This window comes from Ictidomys tridecemlineatus, chromosome 1, assembly GCF_052094955.1.
Source record: "Ictidomys tridecemlineatus isolate mIctTri1 chromosome 1, mIctTri1.hap1, whole genome shotgun sequence".
Taxonomy (NCBI): Eukaryota; Metazoa; Chordata; class Mammalia; order Rodentia; family Sciuridae; genus Ictidomys; species Ictidomys tridecemlineatus.
Genome location: NC_135477.1, coordinates 73377555 through 73399283, shown reverse-complemented (window position 1 = coordinate 73399283; position 21729 = coordinate 73377555). Strand labels below are relative to the sequence as shown.

Below are 21729 nucleotides of genomic sequence, written 5' to 3'. Positions count from 1 at the left end.
AAGAAAACAGTTTGTGCTGGGCATGGTGGCACATGCCTGTAATCCTAGTGGCTCAGGAGGCTGAGAGGAAAATTTTCAAATTCAAAGCCAGCCTCAGCAATTTAGGAAGCCCTAAGCAACCTGGCGAGATCCTGAGACCCTGTCTTCAAATAAAAATATTAAAAAGGGCTGGGGACATGGGTCAGTGGTTAAGCACCCTTGGGTTCAATCTCTGGTACCAATAAAATAAAATAAAGAAGACAGTTTGCAAGCCAGAGATGGAGCCTTGCATACAAAATGAAAGTGGATCTGAAGAAATGAAGAGTGGGAAATAGAGAAACTTGGCTCCCAGGTTCCCACTCCAGTCTACATATGTAAATGAAAGTGTGTGGGAAGTACTCAGTCCTGAGTGGTTGACTGCAGATCAAAGCTTATTGGCCAGATCTGGGTAGCAAAATGAAGATTTGGGGATCTGTTTATCTTGCTAGTTGGAAACAGGAACATGCCTGGGAAAGGACAGCAGTTAGTCCACAGTTCTTCCAGGAGTACGGGGCACATTTGTGACACCTGCCCCCCATCAGCAAATGGTTACCAAGCTCTTCTCTAAATTAGTGTACTTAGCTATTAGGCTGTTAGTTTGGGGATCCTTCTTGAAGACTGGGCTACTCTTAATGTTCACTTTACTTTTTTACCCCCTAGGATAGTATTGGCTATTTGGGGTCCCTTGTAATTCCATATTTTAGCATTAGCTTGTCAATTTCTTCAAAAAAAGTCAGCTGGGATTCTAATGGGGATTCTATAAATCAGTTTGGGGAGTATTGCAATTTTAGTGCTAAGTCTTCTGACACATGAACATGGAATGTTTTTCCATTTATTTAAACCTTCTTTAATTACTTTCAACAGTGTTTTGTAATTTTCAGAGTGTAAGTTCTGAACTTTTGATTAAATTTATTTCTTAAAATCTTATTATTTCCAATGTTGTTGTGAAGTATATTACTTCCTTAATCTTATTTTTTGATTATTCATTGCAAATACATAGAAGTAAACTGATTTTCAAAATATTGATCTTGTACCCTCCAATCTTGCTGAATTTGTTTTGTTCTAATAGCTTTTTAATGTATTCCTTAAGATTTTCTGTATACATGATCATGTCATCTGTGAATACAGATGGTTTTACCTTTTCCTTTCTAACCTGGATTCCTCTTCTTTCTTTTTCTTGTCTAATTGCAATGGGTCAATGTTGAAGAGAAATGATAAGAGTAGCCACCTTTGTCTTAATCATGATCATAGGAGAGAAGCATTCAGTATTTTTCCATTAAGAATTAAGTTAGCTGTCAGTTTTTCATAGATACCCTTTATTAAGTTAAGTAAGTTATCATCCATTTCTAGTTTTTTGACCATTTTTGTAATAAAATGTCAGATTTACTCAAATGCTTTTTCTGTATCTATAGAGATAATTGTGTGACTTTTTTTTTCTATTGCTATGATGTATTATATTAGTTGATTTTCAGATGTTAAATCAACCTTATATCCCTGGGATAAATATCACTTGATGGTGGTGTACAATTCTTTTTCTAAGTTGCTAGATTTGGTTCATTAGTATTTTATTGAGGATTTTACCATCCATATTCATAAGCTATATTGGTTTGTAGTTTTATTTCTTTGTGACATCTTTGAATGGTTTTAGCATCCCAATACTGGCTTCATAAAATAAGGTGGAAATACACCCTCCCCTTCTATTTCTTTTTGAATAATCCATGTTAAGTCTTTGATTGCTCTGTAGAATACAGCAGTGAAGCCACCTGTGGACAATTCTTTGTAGACAGTTTTTCATTACCTGATTTAACCTTTTCCTTGTTATAGGTCTATTCAGATTGCCTATTTCAGCTTGAGTCAGTTTCAGTTGTTCATGTCATTTTAAGAATTTGTCCATAAGTTATCTATTTTTTTTGTCATAAAACTGAAGTATTCTTTTATAATTGCTTTTATTCCTGTAAGCTTGGCAGTAATCTTTCACAACTGATCCTAGTAATTTGAGTTCTCTTTTTCTTGATCAAACTAGCTAAAGATTTGTCAATTTTGTTGATCTTTTCAAAGAAACAGTTTTTGTAACTTTGATTTTTATTGTTTTTCTATCTTTATTTCATTAATTTCCATTCCACTCCTTATTATTTCTTTCTGCTTGCTTTAGGTTTAGTTTGCTGTACTTTTCCTAGTGACTTAAATGGAAGGTAAGGCTTTTGATTTTAAGCCTTGTTTCCCTTATAATGTAGGCAATTTCACCTATAAATTTCCCAAGCACATCCCTTAAGTTTTAATATGTTGTGTCTTTGTTTTCATTTGTCTCAAAATATATTCTAATTTTCTTTGGGTTTTCTTCTTTACTCATTGGTTGTTATTTAATTCTCTAAAATTTATAAGCTTCTTAAATTTTGCCATTTTGATTTCTAATTTCATGATTGTGAACACTGAATATCCTTTGTATTTTTTCTATTTAAATTCATTGAAGTTTTATGGGTTAGCATATGGTCTATGTTGAATAAAGTTTCTTGTGAATTTGATAAGACAGACTGTGGTTGTTGGATGAAATGTTCTATAGATATCTGTTAGGTGTACTTGGTTTGCAGTGTCAAGACTTCTATTTCACTGTTAACCTTCTAATTTTCTATCCATTACTGGATAGAATTATTAGAAATCGGGTATTTTAAATCTCCAACTATTAGTGTCATTGATTTCTCTCTTCATTTCTATTAGTTTTTGCTTCATGTGTTTTGGTGCTGGTATTAGGTGCATATAATTGTTATATCTTCCTGATGGATTGACCCTTTTATCACTCTCTCTCTCTCTGGTAACATTTTGTTTAAAAGCTGATTTTGTCTGATAAGCAAGCACTCTACCAACTGAGCTATATTCCCAACCCAAATTTGAATATTTCTTGTTTAAAAGATCCATTAGCAACAATTTTTATTTATTTTTACCTGAGAAAAACTTTAATTCTTGTAGGTTTTTTTTCTTTTGTTTTTTGCAGTGCTGGGGTTCAAACCCAGGGCCTTGCACATGCTAGACAAATGCTTAATCATTGATTTATACCCCTGAGCCCTCATTCTTGATAAGATTTTTTGTTGACTTTTTCTTTTATCCCCTCTCTAGAGCACTCTGAATGCCATCCCTGCCTCTGGCCTCCATTTTTTTCTACCCTCTGAGAGGTCAGCTCTCAATCTTACTGAAGTTGCCTTTCCACTTTCTGTTTACTGCTCAAATTTTTCTGTTTGAGTTCAGCATTTTTACTATATGTCTGTGAGTCCCTTTGCATTTACTATGCTTCAAGGTCACTGACCTTCCTGGATGTTTTTCAGTAAACTCAGGGAGTTTACAGTCATTATTTAATTTTTCTTCTTTCCCTCTTGTTCTTGAAAATCCATTACATATACATTTAACTGTGTTTTAATGGTGTACTTGGTGACGTTTCACATTTCTCTAAGGCTGTGTTCATTTTTCTACTTTTTCGTATTCTTCAGATAGCATAATCTGTCAGTCTTCAAGGTGATGGAAAATTTCTCCTGCTAATTCGAATCTACTGTTGACTTCTCTACTGCATTTTTTATAATAGTATTAAACTCCATTAATTTAGCTCCTACAACTTGGAGCTAGGGGAGTTGGAGAAATGCTGACAGCCTACCCTTCCCAGGTGAGGTACTTTATCCCTTGACTGTGAGCTGAGAGGGAGCTCCGTTTTCTTGAAATACATACCTGGAGCCTCTAGGTGAGGGAAATGTTGTATCTCAAACATCATAGACTCACTGTTCTTACCAAGGTTTAGTAGGTTTTCTTGAATAAGTATTACTTCATTCACATATAATTTTAGGACAATTTCCAAAAACATCATATGTTTTTACAAATTTCACTGATTATGTTTGATTCATGGGTCTACAGGGCCCATCATACTGACATTTTGGAGATGGAAGTCTAAGGGATGTTTTGAAGTTGGAAAATTTAACTGTGTACTTCACCACACTAAGAGTGACATTAAAGATGAAGATCTACACAATTTTATCAATTTAACAGAATAAACAATCCAGAAACTTTCCCATTAATTATATGGAAATGGTATATAATGTAAAGATGATTTTATATATTAGGAGGAAAAGGATGAACTTTTAGGAAACCAGATTAGGGAACATCTTCTTAAATAAGGAGACGAAACATGGGAAGATTAAATTCACTATATTTAAAATTTTAAAACTCCTGAATAATAAAACTCAAAAAGTACATCTATGGATGTTTTAATCTCCTTATGTAAAAGTAAAAAAGAAAAGATCTCCAACCCCAAAATCTATACCCAGTGGTAAGCCTAATATGAACTATAAAAGATTTTGAACAGTTATTAAAATTTTATCCAAGAATATAAAGGACTTAAAATGAGGCCCATCATGAAACTAATGAGGAAAATTATATTACTTATGAAAAAGTCTATTATCCTTAAACTAATAAGGTAATACAATCTCGATCAAAAGAATAACACAATTTTAGTGGAACTTAATAAGCTGATTGTACAATTAATTTGGAATTGAACATGCACAAGACACCAAAGAGAGTAAAAAAGGAAGTGGGACTTGTCCACAAGCGGCAAAATATGGCGCAAAACCAAATGACAGTGTGAAGAGTGTGGTAAAATAGACATCTAGATACATTTCTAGAAGTAAATGACTTAATATATGATGAGTTAAAACTTGGGATTTTAACTGGGCAGAAAAAATAATAGACTATTCATTAATAGCTGTGAAAACTGCCTTTTATTTCTGTGTGGAACAACCCTAAAAAATTTAATACTCATAAAAACCCAGGCAAATATGTCATGAACAGGCATGATACAGCAGAGATCTACAAATAATCAATAAACATAGAAATGTTTGGTTTTATGGTAATCAGGAATATTCAAATTAAACCAAGGTTATTTTCAACCACAAGATTTTCACAAAAACCTACTGAGCCTGAGACTATCTATCTCCTGCTGCCATGGGTGTGGAGAAACAGGTCCTTTCAATGTATTGTGAATTGGAGGAAATAAATTCACTACATTCATTGCAAAATATTAAAATGGGGGCTGGGGTTGTGGCTCGGTGGTAGAGCACTTGCCTGGAATGTGTGAGGTACTGGGTTCAATTCTCAGCACCACATATAAATAAATAAATGTCCATTCACAACTAAAAAACTTTTTAAACTGTATTATTTTTAAGCTAGCAATTCCATGAAAGTATAGCTGTAAGAATGAAAAGATGTCTGTATATAATGTTAATTTTAATTGCAATAAGGATGATATAATTCCATTAATGTAAATTATATGTAATAAACAAATTAGCTCCTATAATAGGAACTCCAAAATACAATGGTTTAAGTAAGTCGGTAGTTTATTTTACTCTTAAGTAACAGAGCAAAGAGCACAGTTCAATACTGGCAGATCAACTTCTCCATCCTCAACACATAACCTCTTTGGAGATGCCAGGGCATGCCGAAACTCCCATGGGCATTCCCACCAGCAAGAAGAAAAAGTCAAGAAGAGTATACATTAATTCCTTACTGAAGACTCTATCTGGAAGTTTTACATCCCACAGCCCCAAACTTCAGCACGTGGCCATACTCAACTATCACAGAGGTTGAGAAGTATAGTCATTAGCTGAACAACCATGTGTCCAAGTAAAGTTCAGGAATTTTATTAAAGGAAGAAAGGGGAAATACACACATTATGGCAATAAATTTTTGCCATTTGTTTCATAAATGTGTGGAAAACAGCCTGGAAGAACACACACACATATCTGTATAGGAACTATATACATGCCAAATATAGAATTTAGCTCTGGAACCGGAGCAAGATTGGTGCATGGGTGGGAAGATAGATAGCATGCGTATTGCTTGAAATTTTTTAACAGTGACGGTACATTCACATAGTAACTAAGGAATTTTAAAAATTTGACAAAAATTTCAAGTCCTTTATTTGTATTAATATAATACATTCAATACATTAAATCTATTCACAATGTACAAAGAATTTAATGTTCCAAAAATTAACTTTCATCTAAATGAATAATTTACTCTATATTGTTAAAACCTTTCCATTTAGAGCACTGTTCTTTAATGCCCTTCACCCCGGAGACATAAAGACCATGTTTACAGATCACAGGCACACAACCTACTCAAGACCATGGCTTGTCAGCAGCAGAACCGGAAAGAGGACTATCTTGCACTTATTGCATCATGCTTTTATTTCTTGCTCAAAGAGAAGGCTACAACTTCTCTAGCTCAATATAATTTAGATTCAGACTCTATAAGGATGATATCCAAATGCTCCTCACTAGTGAACCAGATCAGTATTTTACCCTGAGAACAAGCCAGGAGGGGGAGATACAATTTTCTTATATGCTAATGATTACAAAAATAAAAATGTACCCCATAAACAGTCACACGTTTTGATTCTTTTTAGGATTTATTGAGTGGTTTAGAAATCCCTTCTAAGACTTCTAGATAATAATGACAAAATGAAGAAAATATATATGAATATATATGAATCAAACTAAAAGCAAACAAAATGAATAAGACAGAATCCAAGAAAAGAAGTAGAAAATATAGGATATGAATATAACTCTGCTAAGGGAAGGGAACCCTGGCCAGCTATCTAAAGAAAGAACAGCCAATCTCAAACCAGGGTCCCCCAACCAAAGTCACATGCATCCTGGCAGGGGCACCACCTGCACAGAACCCTCCCCTCTGGATTACAGGGAAAAGCAAGTATCAGGTCTAGACACAGCTGTTGACTTAAGTATGAGTTTAAGATTTAAGAATACCGCATGGAAGGGAGGCAAGCAAAATACAAAGAAATGACAAAGAAAAAAATAGCAAGTTGCAGAAAACACATCCAAACAAGAAACTGCACTGTGATGGCTTAGAAGAAATTTAAGGAATGCAATGAACTTGAGAAAACAAGACTTGAAATGATTAAAAAAAAAAAAAAAAACTATGAGAAGTAAATAAGAAAAGCAAAGCTAAGAAAATAAACTGAGGATTAAGGCTACACGATCACAGAACCATAAATATAACAGACTCTAACAATCTCTAAGAACACAACGGTGGTCATAGCTACAACAATCAGTGCCCTCAGCAAACCAAGCTCAACAAATGAAACAACAGATCTTCAGACATCAGCCAGCAAGAGGACAAAGAGAGCGCTGCACGGTGGTCACCTCATGGTGAGGAGGGGATGCCTGGCCATGGTCCACAGTGTAGTACTCATGTGTTCTTTCATGCATGTACTTTTGGTTTTTCTTGGATATTCCTTTTTTTTTTTTTTAAATGATAACACATTTTATTTTCCTAAAACCAATAGTGAGAATAGGGAGGAAAATGTATGTTTTGCTTAAAGCCAGAGTAAAATGAGTACACTAAAACTTTCGACAAATATTTGCTTTATAATTTATTACCAGGCTTTCATGCTTTACTAATAAAAACGCTCTCTGACTAAAGATGTCGCTCAGAGGTACAGTGCATGCTTAGCATGTATGAGGCTCTGGATTAAATCCCCAGCTTCCAAAAAGGGGGAAAAAACCTGCAAATTTAATTGTATTTTTTAAAGGAGGATTGTTTAAAGGCAATTAATATGATGTAAATTTGAAATATTATCTTTTCATGTATGGCAGATGATAAATTTAAACATTTAAAAATTATGCATCAAAATACTGTTATCAGATATTGATAAACTAATATACTGAATAGGCTGACTAAATGTAAGACATATTTTTAGCACCAATAAAAAGAATTGAGACTTCAATTCTACAACTTCTTCTTTTTCTTCTTTTATTTAGAGTACTGGGAATCCAACCCAGGGAGCTTTACTACTGAGCAACATCTCCAACCCTTCTTACTTTTTACTTTAAAGTAAAAAGGGTCTTGCTACGTTGCTGATGGTGGCCTTCAACCTGAGATTCTCTTGTCTCAGCCTCCTGAGTCACTGGGATTTTAGGAGTGCACCACAGCACGCAGCTCTATTCTGTAAACTTCTAAATGAATAGTTATATGCTCCCTGACACCATCTTTTGGGTAAAGGAACAAATGTGCTCCAAGAAGCAACTGTTAAGTCCCTGATTTTAGAACACAATTCATAATGGAAAAAAAAAAATTCATCCAAGTATTTTTCTTCTAATAGCATTATTAAAACTTCTGTTTTGGAGAACAGTTTTTTTCTTTAAAGTTTTAGTTATGAGGTAGTTGCCATTTTAAAGTACACATAGGGGCAGCCAACTTTCCTTGACAAACATATGATTATTAAGCACAAGTTGGTAATCATACACTTCCAGTAGAAGGCATGACTGAAAATTTAGTGTTGTTTAGCAGTACTCTGGCTTGAGTTTCCAAATTCCTTCACCTTGAGGAGTTCTATGAAAAGTGCACAGATTTCTCAATAGTTCCCGAAAGACACAAGACTGTGACGCTGATAGCTTGGACTCAAATTCCTGCAGAATCTCCTGAGTGCTGGCCTGGCCGTCAATGTGGGCCTGAAAAGCAATGAAGTTCCTCATTTCCACCAGCAGGTCATCATGTTCTGTGGTGAGCGCCTGGGGGGCAGAAGCCTCTGGCAGGTGTCCACTTTCACTCTCTAACCGCTCTGGGAGAATTAGGTGATTTCTTGCTCTCATTCTGGCCAAGAGTGAGGAGGAAGCAAGAGCCCCAGAAGAAGACTCTGAATCTTCTGCTTTTCCACTGAAGTGATCAAGGCCATGATCTTTTCCCTCCTTTTTCATGACACCATCCTGCAGGAAAAAGAGCACTACGTTGATAGGTGAAATTCTAGATTATGCCCCTACTTAGTTCCCCAAAGGCTCTGAGGGGTTGAAAAATAATTCAGGTGCGAGGTGGTGAGGTAATGGTAGAAAGAATGAAACTCCACATAACACCAAAGGAAAGGAAGTAAGCCAGACATTTGAGTCCATACACAGTTAAAGAATATTTCCTAAAACTAGGATAGCAAATTGGTGCAACCATTATGGAAAGCAGTATGGAGATTCTTCAGAAAACTTGGAATGGAACCACTATTTGACCCAGATATCCCTCTCCTCGGTGTATACCCAAAGAACTTAAAATCAGGATTCTATAGTGTTGCAGCCACATCAATGTTATAGCAGCTCAATTCACAATAGCAAAACAATGGAACCAACCTAGGTGTCCATCAGCATAGGAATGGATAAAGAAAATGTCAAATATATACACAATGGAATATTACTCAGCCTTAAAGAAGAATGAAATTATAGCATTTGCCAGTAAATGGATGGAGCTGGAGAATATCATGCAAAGCCAAATAAGCGAATCCCAAAAAACCAAAGGCCGAATGAATCTCTGACATGCAGATGCCAATTCACAATACACAGCAGGGCTAGGGAAGAATAGTTACTTTAGATAGAGGGGAGTGAAGGGAGGGGAGAGGGTATGGGGTAGGAAAGATAACAGAATGAATCAGGCATTATTACCCTATGTACATATATGACTGACTACACAACCGGTGTAATTCTACATCATGTACAACCAGAAGAATGAGAAATTAAATACTCCATTTACGTATGATGTGTCAAAGTGCATTCTACTGTCATGCATAACTAATTAGAATAAAATATATATGTACATATATATATATATATATATATATTGTGTGTGTGTGTCTAAATAAATAAAAAGGAAGAAATAGTAGGCCACTCCATGGGTTACCACTCTGCATACAAGAGCAGAGGGAGGCAGGGAGGAAGGGCTGTCCTTCAGGCACTGCTCCTAGGAGGCTTCCTGGAGACACTTTCTGTGGCTAGGAGTCTTATTCTGTTCTTAATTTCCCATGCACCCTGTCTGAAATTCAGTGAGATAAGCAGCAATATCACAGCTACACTTTTTCTTCACTTTTAAGCCTTCTCACTCTTTCCTACAGAGATAGGAATTAGGGAATAAAGGGAGAGACACCGAGTGCCAAAAGAAAAGTCCATATACCACTGAAATGCAGACAGAAACCATGAATAATTGCAAACTCCAAGTTGGCAAGCCCCTGAATCCATGCCCTTGTAACATAAGGGCAATGTGCAAGTGCAGGGAAAACTGGTACAAATTGTGTAGCTCCAACCTGGATCCACCTCTAATCCAGTACCTAGCAACAGCCCTCTATGAATATTAACATCACACACCAAGGGATTGCCGTCTCTCCCTCTAAAGATTTCCTGCATTTTCTCTTGAATGTGTATTCCTTGCTTTATCCTAAAGGCATCTCTTTTGAGATTGCCCCATTCTCCCTTGAATTTCTATCTACTTTCTTAAATAAACCTTTGTGCCTTTGGCATGTATTGCAAATTCTTTTCTATCACATATGCCAAGAACCCTGGTGGTCCTGAGTCAAGTTCTCTTTGGGAACTCCTTGGATTCTTTGGAGACCTGTCTTCTCCCGTGATACTATGTTATAACTCACGTGAATTTCCCTAAAACAATAAAAACTAACTTAGAAGGGGCCTCAAACTACTACTCAAAAGCACAAAACAGACAGTCAGAAAGGTTCTCTATTCCTAAATGCGTTTATACTAATCTAAAATTGGAATCTGAACCTGGGAATTTTTAAGTTCTCTCATTAACGCAGAAAGACAAAGAATGAATGGTGCAGTTTGACCCAGTTTTCCTCTTACTGAAGTGCTTAGGGCATATGGTGTGCTCCAGAACAGGGAGAGATAAGCACATAGTCAATATAAACTCCAACACTCAAGGTTTTTTTTGGTAGCTTCATTCTAGAGGACGGTGGTCTCTAGGCACGTTCCCTCCAGGCTGTCTTCCCAGCAATCCTTTTTTTCCTGTATTAACTTTCTGAGGGCAATAACCATCTTCATATACAGAATCTGGTGAAATTTTCCTGGCAATTCAATCAAGAAACTCCCCCACATTAAAAGCAAACATGCTATCTTATTACCTGGCATTTATCTGTTGGAGATGTTGAAGGACGCTGCACAGAGAGGTTAGAGTTCTTTTTCTGACCAAATCTACTCCTAAATAAGAAAAAGAATCACAGTAGATAAAATGTTAGTTTTTGTGACGTGATGATCAAAATACTTCTTTAATAGCTAAATTTGTTCTGGAAAATTATCATCAAGGTTATAGTTTCAAAAGCATGTCATTTTTGGTTTTCAACCTGTCTGCTTTGATTATTCCACTTCGTTCTACTTGGAAGTAACTGATGCGTCTTGGAATGAGACCCACTCAGTATCCTCATTCAGCACATGAAAGCAATCACATTCACATTATAGGTAGGAAAGTTATTCTAAAAATGGCAAACTGAAGAGCATAGTAATTACTGATTGGTGTAAGTTGGCTAATCATCTTATTAAAGTTTAATCATTATTCTGAATCTTACAGTATTTAAAAAAAATTTTTTAGTTGTATATGGACACAATACCTTTACTTTATTTTTATGTGGTGCTGAGGATCAAACCCAGAGCCTCACACATGCTAGGTGAGCACTCTACCACTGAGCCACAACCTCAACCCTTTTGTACTATTTTTAACATTACCATCTTTCAAATAAAACTCATTACTACTTCACCTGCAATTCAGCTTTAGAAAGCAGGGAATGAAAGTGAGGAAGAAGGTAAGACCACTGTATTTCCCAAATCACCCACTCTGATGTACACAATGTTTCCCTGAGAAATTTCCTATTACTGCAGATAAGCAAGCAGGTGAGCATGTTCACCTGCCCTGACTTTTCTGCTAGTCTTCACTGTTTGTCCTGCTTGTAAACATGGCAGGGAGCAATCTCTTACTTTATTCCTGCTGGTGCACCTGAAGTCCCCCTGTGGCCAGTCCAGGTGGGGATACCAGACATTGCCCCAAGACACCTTTGTCGAGAGAGCCTCAAGGCTTTCAAGGCGTCCTGGGCTACTCGGTTGGCTTCTGCCTCTACCAGGACATAATCAGGGCTGGCTCCATCTATGATTGCATCGTGCTTCACCACACTGTGCACACCCACTGATAAGAACAAAGAAAACATCGAGAGTCACATTTCAGTTCATTGAACAGGATACTATTTTCCTCTATAATAGTCTAGGGTTGTAGGAGATGAAAAGAACATCTTTAGCTGCTATTTGCGAAGTGGCTGTTAGAACTCAGGAACTTCACAAAAACCACTTCTATTCACCCTCACTACTACCCTAAGGGGGAGAGTTATTAATTATCCCTCTTTTAAAATAACTAGGGAAAATGCTTTAATCTCAACTTTAATATTTACCCTTTCCCCTGCTATCCAGAAGAAAAGCAAAAACCTATTAATAAAGTCTTCAATGAGGAGAAAATATAAACCAGAATTATAGAATTTCTAAAAATAACAATCATAAAAATGCTATGTATCAGAATCACTGAGACAAACTTAATACAGTGATCAGTAGACAATTTCATAGTATTGACATTTATATCAATAAAGAATAAAAAGTGAATTAAATTTCCAAGTACAAGTTACAAAAAGAAAAAAAACCTATACAAAAATTAAAACAAAACTTCCAACCAAAATACAATAAAAACAAAAATACCAGGAAGAAAGTAATAAAGAAAAAAGCAAAAATAAGGTAGAGAACAACCACAGATCCAGTTTAATAAATCAAAATCCCAGTTTACTGAAAAATAATACAAAATAGACAACTAAATAGCATGGCTTAATCAAGGGAAATAAAAGGAAAAATAAATTTACAGAATTATAAATAAAAAGGGGGAAATTATTATGGAACAAAGTTAATTTTAAAAAAATCACCTGTATGCAAGTTGGAAAACTAAACAAAATAGATAATTTCTAAGGAAAACAGACCAGTAACATAGAAGAAATAAACATAGCACAAAGAATATAGATCAATATCCTTTATGAACATCAATAAAAAAAAAATACTAAAGAAAACCCCCCAAATTGGGAAGTGATGATATTCCCTTAATATAATAAAACATATACCTTAGTCATAACACCAGAATCTTACTTCATGGGTAAACGATAGAAGTTATTTCCACTGAGAATGGAAAGATGTATATTATCTCCAGTATTCACTTTCCATTTTAATTGAGTTACTAGCCAGTGCAATTTAAAAAAAAAAGCAAAATCAATTAAAGACATAAAATGAAAAAGTAAAATTTTCTTTTTGCAGTTTTTTTTTTCCTTTATTTTTTTTTTTTCCAGTGCTGGGGATGGAACCTAGGGCCTCATGCATGCTAGACAAGTGCTCTACCACTGAGTTATGTCCCCGATCCTTCTTTTTGAAGTTTTTAATGACAACCCATCTAGACAATCCTAGAATATCAATGACAAAACTTTAACAATAACTCAGAATTCTAAGAATGAAACATAAAAATTAATATACGGAAATCTATAAGCTTTCTATTCTATTCACAAATAATAGAATTTCTAAAATTTTATTTCCTAGTATTGTACTTAGTAATTTTTATTGATGTTCAAAAATGATATTGATTTATATTCTTTGTGCTATGTTTATCATTGATAACTTTCTCTATTTCTTCTATGTTGCTGGTCTGTTTTGCTTAGAAATTGTCTATTTTGTTTAGTTTTCCAACTTGCATACAGGTGATTATTTTTAAAAAAGAATACAATGGTGGGAAAAGCTCCATATTACAATAACAAAGAACATAAAACAGGAATAAACCCAAGATACATGTAAAGCCATTACATGTGAGAAAACTTTAAAACATGCCTAGGAGGACGCGTTAGGCCTGAACAAATGGAAAGACATCCCTTGCTCTTGACTGGAATGACTTTATAACCTTCCTCCCTGTGCTAATTTATACATTTAGTGTAAATCCAATAAAAACACCAAGAACTGCTTTTATGAAGCTAGACAAACTGATTCTGACATATGAAAAAACAAACAAGCACAATCAGCTAGGAAAACACCAGAAAGCTATGCCTTAACTGATAGCAGACGAACAGTAGAACACTCTTAATTCCAAGTGTTTTGCCAAGGCAGGAATAAATAAAGCAGGGGATTAGTCACCAAATGTACAAAGGATATAGAAATGCTCTATATGATAAAGGTGGCATCTCAAGTCACTGGAGAAAAACAGATTTTAAATAAACGATGCTGGAAAAGGTAAGGAGTTACTTAATCCAAGTGGATTAGACAGACTTAAATGTAGGAAAAAAGTCATATAAGTAATGTGGTGAAACATGATACAAGTTCAAGAAAATGTGGTGAATTCCATTATTATCTAAGTGTAAAAAATGTTTTTGTTATCCATGACTCAAAATAAATAACAGGTAAGATTGATAAATTTGAATTACCTTTTTTGTTTTGTTTTTCAAGGGGCTGGAGATCAAACACAGATCCTTGCACATGCTAGGCAAGTGTTCTACCACTCAGCTATACCCATAGCCCTATATATTTTTCTAGATAACATTTTCATGAATAAAATCATTATAAGTAAAACAAGACAAATTGAGAAAATATATGCAACATATATGATAAATAAATCAATAAATAGGAATGTTTTGAGTTAACATCCTCAATTTATTAAAACAACAACAAAAAAAAACTTAAAGGGGAACAAAAGCCAAAATACTGATTTAGAAAACAGGCAGAAGTCATAAACAAACAATTCTCATGGAAATTAAAAAAAAAAAAAGGAATAAGATATAAATGGTTCTATAAATGTTGTTCAGCTTCACTCAGTGAAATAAAACAAGGTATCATTCTTCAAAATTTTAGATAGCCAAAGTTAAACATAGAACAAACTCTCTTAGCAAGGGTCTGGGACAGTCACTTATACATTACTGGTGACAATTCAATTTGATATAAACCTTATGAAGGGGAAAATGGCATTATCTCCAAAGAACAAAAAAAACGTATACACACACACACACACACACATATATATATATATATATATAATTACCTTTTGATGCAGCAATCTCACTTTCAGGAATTTTCTCTGAAACTTTTATCTCTAACACAGTACTAAAGTATATAGGTTATGCTAGCCAGCTTTTTGTCACTGTGACCAAAATATGACAAGAATAACTTAAGAAAAGTTGACTTTGGTTCATGGTTTCAGAGGTCACAGCTGGCTTCAAGGCAAAAATATCATGGCAGAGGAAAGCTGCTTAGCTTGTGGCAGCAAAAAGAAGAGTAAAGATCCACAGAGAGACACAGTCCAAGGACACATACCCCATGACCTACTTCCTCCAGCCATGCTCTACCTGCCTATTAATACCACCCAATAGTACAATTATCAATGGATTTATTCATTGATGAGATTATAGCCCACATAATCCAATCTTTTTGCCTCTGAACACTGCTGTGTTGCCTAAGATGAAAACTTCTGGGGGGACATTTCCAGATGCAAACCATAACATGAACACAAGATTATTGCAAAGTTGAGATTTAAAAAAAGGTATTAATAATCTAAATGCTCAAATGTGAATAAACTATGGTATGTCCACATAACAGCAATAAAAAAGTAGGAAGCTTTCTATTAATAAATACAGAGTGACTGTCAGGATGTATGACAGTTTTTAAAAGGTTAAGATATTATAGTAGGTACCCTTTGTATCAGACTAATATGTGCTACATATTTTGACACAAAGAAACACAGGAAAGAAAGGGTATAAACACATGTAACTGAGGAGGAAGTGATGGAATGGAGGTGAAGATAACAATTCTTTGAATATATCTATCTGTATAGTTTTGACCTTTATAACTTTATATTAATATGTTATATATTCAAAAAGTAAAATAAACAAGGATGGGGGGACCCTAAAATGGATAAAAGCAGAAATAAACTAACCTGTGTTATCAACTGTGACAACAGAGAAAAAGGAGAGGAAAAAGAAGAACCAAGAAACTTTTGACCATATTGTGTGGACTAAAAACTCCAGACCAAAGACAAAAAGAAATATAAAAAAATATTGAACTCTAGTTAGCATGGTTGTCTTTTGTGGGGGTAAAGGTTGGGAATCCTAGTGCTACTATGTATTCTAAGATTGATATAGGAAGTCAAGCTGCTGAGAATGATGGTTAATACTTCTCAGTCAAAAAGAAGAATCATGAGTATGGAAAGGACCCTATGTAGTTGGCTGGGAAATTGCCTATTAAAGTTCAGACAGAACATGTCTATTTAAAGCATTACATCTTGCCTGTGAGTGGTTATTTGTTTCCCAAAGTTTCAAACTTCTCCAGTTCTTCAGAAAAGGGGGTAAATAAAATTTTCAGAATGTCAATACAATTGAAATCTAAATTTTAGAAGGAAAACATCTCTGGTTATGACCCCCCTCTGTATCATCAGTTAAAGGATGCCACGCTAGAAATGGCTCCTTGTTCTCGTTCCTAGCACCAGTTGGTAAATGCACCTAAAGTATTACCTGATTTTTTGAAAAGCTTTTCCAAAACATAATCATCGCTGCTCCGTTCCTGGGCCTCACTCGCACGCTCAGTGTCTCGTTTGTGGTACTGCCTTTTCTTCACCAGGTGTGGGACTCGAATTCCTTCAAACTTGGCATCTTTACAATGCTTAGAGTTTTTGACCTTTGGCTGCTGCTGAAGATGTTTTTCTGAGATCTCTTCTTCTGACACATTATGATGTTTTGTTTTTGACTTGTGCTTACAAAAATGACTTTCAATTTGTTCATTCTTCCTAAGACGTTCTGACTGAACCTGGGAGCTTTCTCCTTTATAAGAAGGACTTTGCTTTTCATCAGTGCTTTCTTCACCAGATGGCTGGGATTTTCCACCAATGCTTGCAGAATCTGAACGGTCCCTATTTCCACTAATCACTATTGGCTCCTCCCGTCCAGACACTGCTTTTGTCTCTTCTTCAAGCCGATCACTGCTAGTTACGTTCCCATTTCTATGAGGGTTACTTTTTAAAGGATTACTTTCAGCAGAAGTTTCTGTATTTCCTTCAGTTTCTGTTGCCTTAGATTTCTCTTCAGTCAAATTTCTCTTAGATTTCTCTTCATCGTTTATAGATGTATCAGAATCAGGAAATTTTCTGCAATTTGGAATTCCACTATCTGTTCCAAAGGCTGATGGAATCTTTTTTTTTAAATGGCATTTGGGTGTCCGAACATCTGAACCAGTTCCTTTAAAGAGGGAAAACAACACTAATGTTACATTACATTATTCATATAAAATTGATAATTCTGAATTAAATGACTTTATGTAATACCTGCAAAAATAGCACTAGTTTCAGTGCTCTGTGATGCATCAGGACTAGTCAGAGTAAACAGCTCATAAAGATCATTCGATTTGAAGAACCGCCTTTGTTTTGGATCTTTTAGGACTCTGTTTGTCAAAAACTGCTTGAAGATTTGTCTATAAAGATAAAAATTATGCTAGTATGAAATAATGTTAGATACACTTCAAAACTTCAGTTATAAAACAACATGAGATATAACTGCATCTGTATAAATGCCTAAATAATCCCCCAAACTTTCGGTCTTATAAGATTATAGTTCTGGATGTATATATCAGTTGATCTTCCATGTTTCATAGAATTTAGATTTGAAAGAATACCTTATTAAAATGAGCTTTTACAACCTCAAAATATTTCAAAAAATATTTTTCATACACATTCATGCAGCTAAAAGCTTCTCAAAGCTGCAAGAGTCTCCCTGATTCATGGACCACAGATCCCATCTCCTGCCCTGCTCTGACCTTCCTATGATGGGTTCAGGAAACTGACCTGGGTTTTGCAAAGTCCTGACTCTGACCTGCCCTGTCAGTTCCCACTTTCTGATCCACACTCTGTGCCAAAGCCCCATACCACTGTCCCTCTTACAGTCATCTCGAGAGAGCAGCACTGTTCCCCCAAGTTAAACCTCTCTTCTCACAAAATCCAACTCATCTCCAATCCTCCACAATAGGACTTAAGGACATGGAACATTCTAGGAATGATCCAGGGCACAGTGGAGAGTAGTAGCTTCCCTTTAGCAACTGGGGTATAGCATATAAGAATGAACTCTCCAGTGGGTGGCAAAATCTGGACTCTACTGCTGAATTTATCACTGCTGAAAACCCCTGCATTCCAAAGAAAGATAGAGGAAGGAACAGAAGTCCCATCAACCTCTCTCCAAGAGCCATCTGAGTCCAAGACTATGCTGATCACACCTGAGAGGCATGTGAAAATGCCAATGTTAACTTCAACTCTGCCACTTTTCACAATTTTTCACAATTTTCCTAAAAGTGGAATATTGCAGGGCATGGTGGCACACACCTTTAATTCCAGCATCTCGAAAGGCTGAGACAGGAGGATTGGAAGTTTAAAACCGACCTCAGAAAAAGCAAGGCATTAAGCAATTCAGTGAGACCCTGTCTCTAAATAAAAATACAAAATAGGGCTGGGGATGTGGCTCAGTGGTCAAGTGCCCCTGAGTTTAATCTCACAAACCCCCACATCCAAAAGTGGAATACCCTAGCAGGTAGAAACAGTTCTCTCAGATAACATTATCAAGTTTACACATAAGTGGTCTTTGAAGTAAAATAAGGTACAATGATGATCAAATTTGAAGACATTTTTGAAAACTCACCATTAAGCCATCTATGCTTATGTCAAAGAAAAAATCACAATAGAAGAAAAACTATATCCTTTAAGTTATAGCAATTATTTTATTTTTAAATCAACACTTAAAAAATACTCCCTGCTCAAAACTCTGGGTGCAGTCAAAACTTGGGCAGCCATCTATACCAACCGATGGTAAATCTTCTCTTCAATTGTGCCCGCCATCAAAAGCCTATACACAGTCACCTGCTTCTTCTGTCCTATCCTCCATGCTCGCTCTCGGGCCTGCAGCAGAGAGAGAGATCTTAATGAGGACCCTTCCCCTGCAAGTGCTGATTAGAAACAAAGATAGCTGGTCAGTGCTTTCACTCTCTGAGATAAAATTTTGGCTAATGAGGCCACAGACACCTAAGGCCTTTTAAAGGACATGAATAGTCAGTTGACAAAAACTGAACCAAGACATCTAGATCTGAAAAATATCCTAACTTTGCTTGTGCTTTTTTTACTCCATATCTAGAAATGGATGCTGTGGTAACTGCTGAAAACTCTTCTGCCTATGGAACCCTAAAGGATGTGTTCATTCATGTAAAAGAACAGGAAACTACCAAAATTTGGACTGTGAATCAATTAGAACATCAAAGAATGATCACAGTGCTAACCGAGAAACTCCATTTCTACTAACACATTTTGGTTTTAAAGTAAAAGACAGACCTGTGTATCAGTGCTTGGGTTCCAGTCAGGATCGTAGATGATGACTCTGTTGGCCCCAGTCAGATTGACTCCTATGCCACCAACCCTCGTGGTCAAAAGAAACACGAAGATGGACGTGTCCTACAGGAAAGACACATGGCACTTAGCAGATACATCTGAGACTAGCTACAGCTTTTTGTTTCTGCCCACACATATTCTATATGTGGACTACTAGGCTGTTCCCAGTATGAGGAATGGTGATGTCCCAGAGACCTTTGGTGAACCAGGCTCACCTCATAATTCCTACTCAACTAATTATATTAGTAACATTTAAAAACTGGGTTTTCGGGGCTGGCATTATAGCTCAGAAGTAGAGAGCTTGCCTTGCACTTGTGAGGTACTGGGTTTGATCCTCAACACCACATACAAAAAAATAAAATAAAATAAAGACATTGTGTCCATCTTAAAAAAAAAAAAAAACAAAACTTGGTTTTCAAGAAGGACATTTTTTAAGTACATGCATATCCCACTTCCCAAAGATCCTGAAGTGTACAGAAGCACAACATTTCCCTTCAGCAGCTACCCAGCCCTAGGAAACATAAACACTGCTCAGGTGGCTGTGGATGTATTCACTCTTGTCCCTCTACATATAGCAGCACTATATGTAGTGCTGACTCCTTGTTACCTCATTGTATTTTGTAATCAATGGTTGTCTTGATGCTATGGTAGTGCTTCCATCCATCTTGAGATAGGAATACTTCTGGCTTCTCAGGAACACTTCTAGTATGTGTAACATCTGTTTGATGGGAGGAAAAGAGCATGCAAATAAGATATACCTCCTGGTGAGTCTTTCTCTATCTGTATAAATAGCCATATCTTCCCCAATGGGCCTATTTCCTTGGGATTAGTTCTTAAAACTTTTTAAGTAGCCCTACCTCAGGCCCAAACTCACCTTAATACCAGAATCACATCATTTTTTTTTGTAAACCAACTCTAGTCAGTTACAGTGGTGCACACCTGTAATCCCAGTGGTTCAGGAGGCTGAGGTAGGAGGATCGTGAGTTCAAAGCCAGCCTCAGAAACTTAGCAAGGCCCTAAGCAACTTAGGAAGACCCTGTCTCTAAATAAATAAGGACTGGGGATGTGACTCAGTGTTTAAGCACCAATGGGTTCAATCCCTAGTACAAAAAGCAGCAGCAGCAGCAACAACACCACCAAAACAATTCTAGATGCCATTTCTAGAGAAAGATCCAAGCTCCTAAAGAGATCTACAGGCTGCCATTTTAACAACAGTGGCAGACTTGCTTTAGAAGCATTTTAGTTTATTATACCCCCCCCCACTTTTTTTTTTTTGTATTGGGGAATAAATCCAGGGTTGCTTAACCACTGAATTATATCCACAGCCCTTTTCATTTTGAGATAGCACAACCCTCAGCACATAAGTGAGACTCTAAGTTGCTGAGGTTAGCCTCAAACTTACGATCTTACTATCTCGGCCTCCTGAATCACTGGGATTATAGGCATGTGCAACTGTGCATGGCGATTATATCCTATTTTTAAGGCATGAAGAGCAGACTTCTTTCTTATATGAAGAACAGATAGAACTTCTTTCTTTCACTCACCTGTCTTGACTGAGAAAACAGCAACACTCGCTGACCCTGCTTTTGCCATATTTTCAACAAAGACTCAACAACAATCATTTTCCCAGAACGTTTCCAGTATCCAAACTGATTTTCTTCTAGTTCATCATCTGGAAGACCTCTGAGATTCTTAGGACCTCCAGAAAAGAGATCAGGGTGGTTGCATATTTTTCTTAGGGCTATAAGTCCAGAGAAAATCTGTGATACAAAAGAACACACGTGCACTCAGATTACCCATGTACAAATAACATTCAGGAAAGAAGGAAGGGAAGGAGGCTATTCCATACGTGACATGGATTAAAAAAAAAATCATTCTTTACTAGCTTCTTATTTTCTTTCCTAATCGCATTATTAGGAGCTGGAAGACATTAACTTTTGCTCATCTTCTTTCCCTGATAGGGCAATTCTCTGGAAACAAAATAATTCTATTGGACTGAACATGTCTACAGGGGTCATATTCATAACTGCTAATAATTTACTTTCTTTACTAGTAAAAAATGGTATGTGGTTAACTGCATTGTAATCTTTATATAAAAACTGACTCCTTAAAAATAAAAATCTGAAATATCATACCAATCTAAATTTAGAGAAATCAGTCATGTTAACTATCAGATATATTTAAATATTACATTCCTAAGCAACTCAATGAAATTCTGCAGTTGAATGTGTGAGTGAGTCAGAGGCTGAAGTTTTATTTACCTGTATATTATTACTACATCAGAAAATGAATCTGGGGCTGGAGTTGTGGATCAAAGGTAGAGCACTTGTCTAGCATGCATGAGGCACTGGATTCGATCCTTAGCACCACATACAAATAAAATAAAGATAGTATGTCCACCTATAACTAAAAAAAGAAAATGAATCTGCATGACAA

At 36.0% G+C, this 21729-nt stretch overlaps 1 protein-coding gene across 5 annotated transcripts in view; it reads right to left on the bottom strand.

Moving 5' to 3' along the window:
* Positions 1-5668: 5668 nt before the first annotated feature.
* Positions 5669-21729, bottom strand: part of Ercc6 (ERCC excision repair 6, chromatin remodeling factor) — an 81661-nt gene continuing 65600 nt past the window's right edge. For all 5 annotated transcript variants that reach the window (XM_005339066.5, XM_040271886.2, XM_040271887.2 and 2 more), the window contains 9 exons: positions 20838-21053; positions 19901-20011; positions 19237-19356; positions 18716-18810; positions 17194-17339; positions 16388-17107; positions 11802-12006; positions 10955-11030; positions 5669-8777 (listed from right to left, as the gene is read on the bottom strand). In XM_005339066.5, coding sequence (XP_005339123.2) covers positions 8355-8777; positions 10955-11030; positions 11802-12006; positions 16388-17107; positions 17194-17339; positions 18716-18810; positions 19237-19356; positions 19901-20011; positions 20838-21053 — 2112 coding nt within the window. In that variant the 3' untranslated portion in view covers positions 5669-8354. The remainder of the gene's footprint in view (positions 8778-10954; positions 11031-11801; positions 12007-16387; positions 17108-17193; positions 17340-18715; positions 18811-19236; positions 19357-19900; positions 20012-20837; positions 21054-21729) is intronic.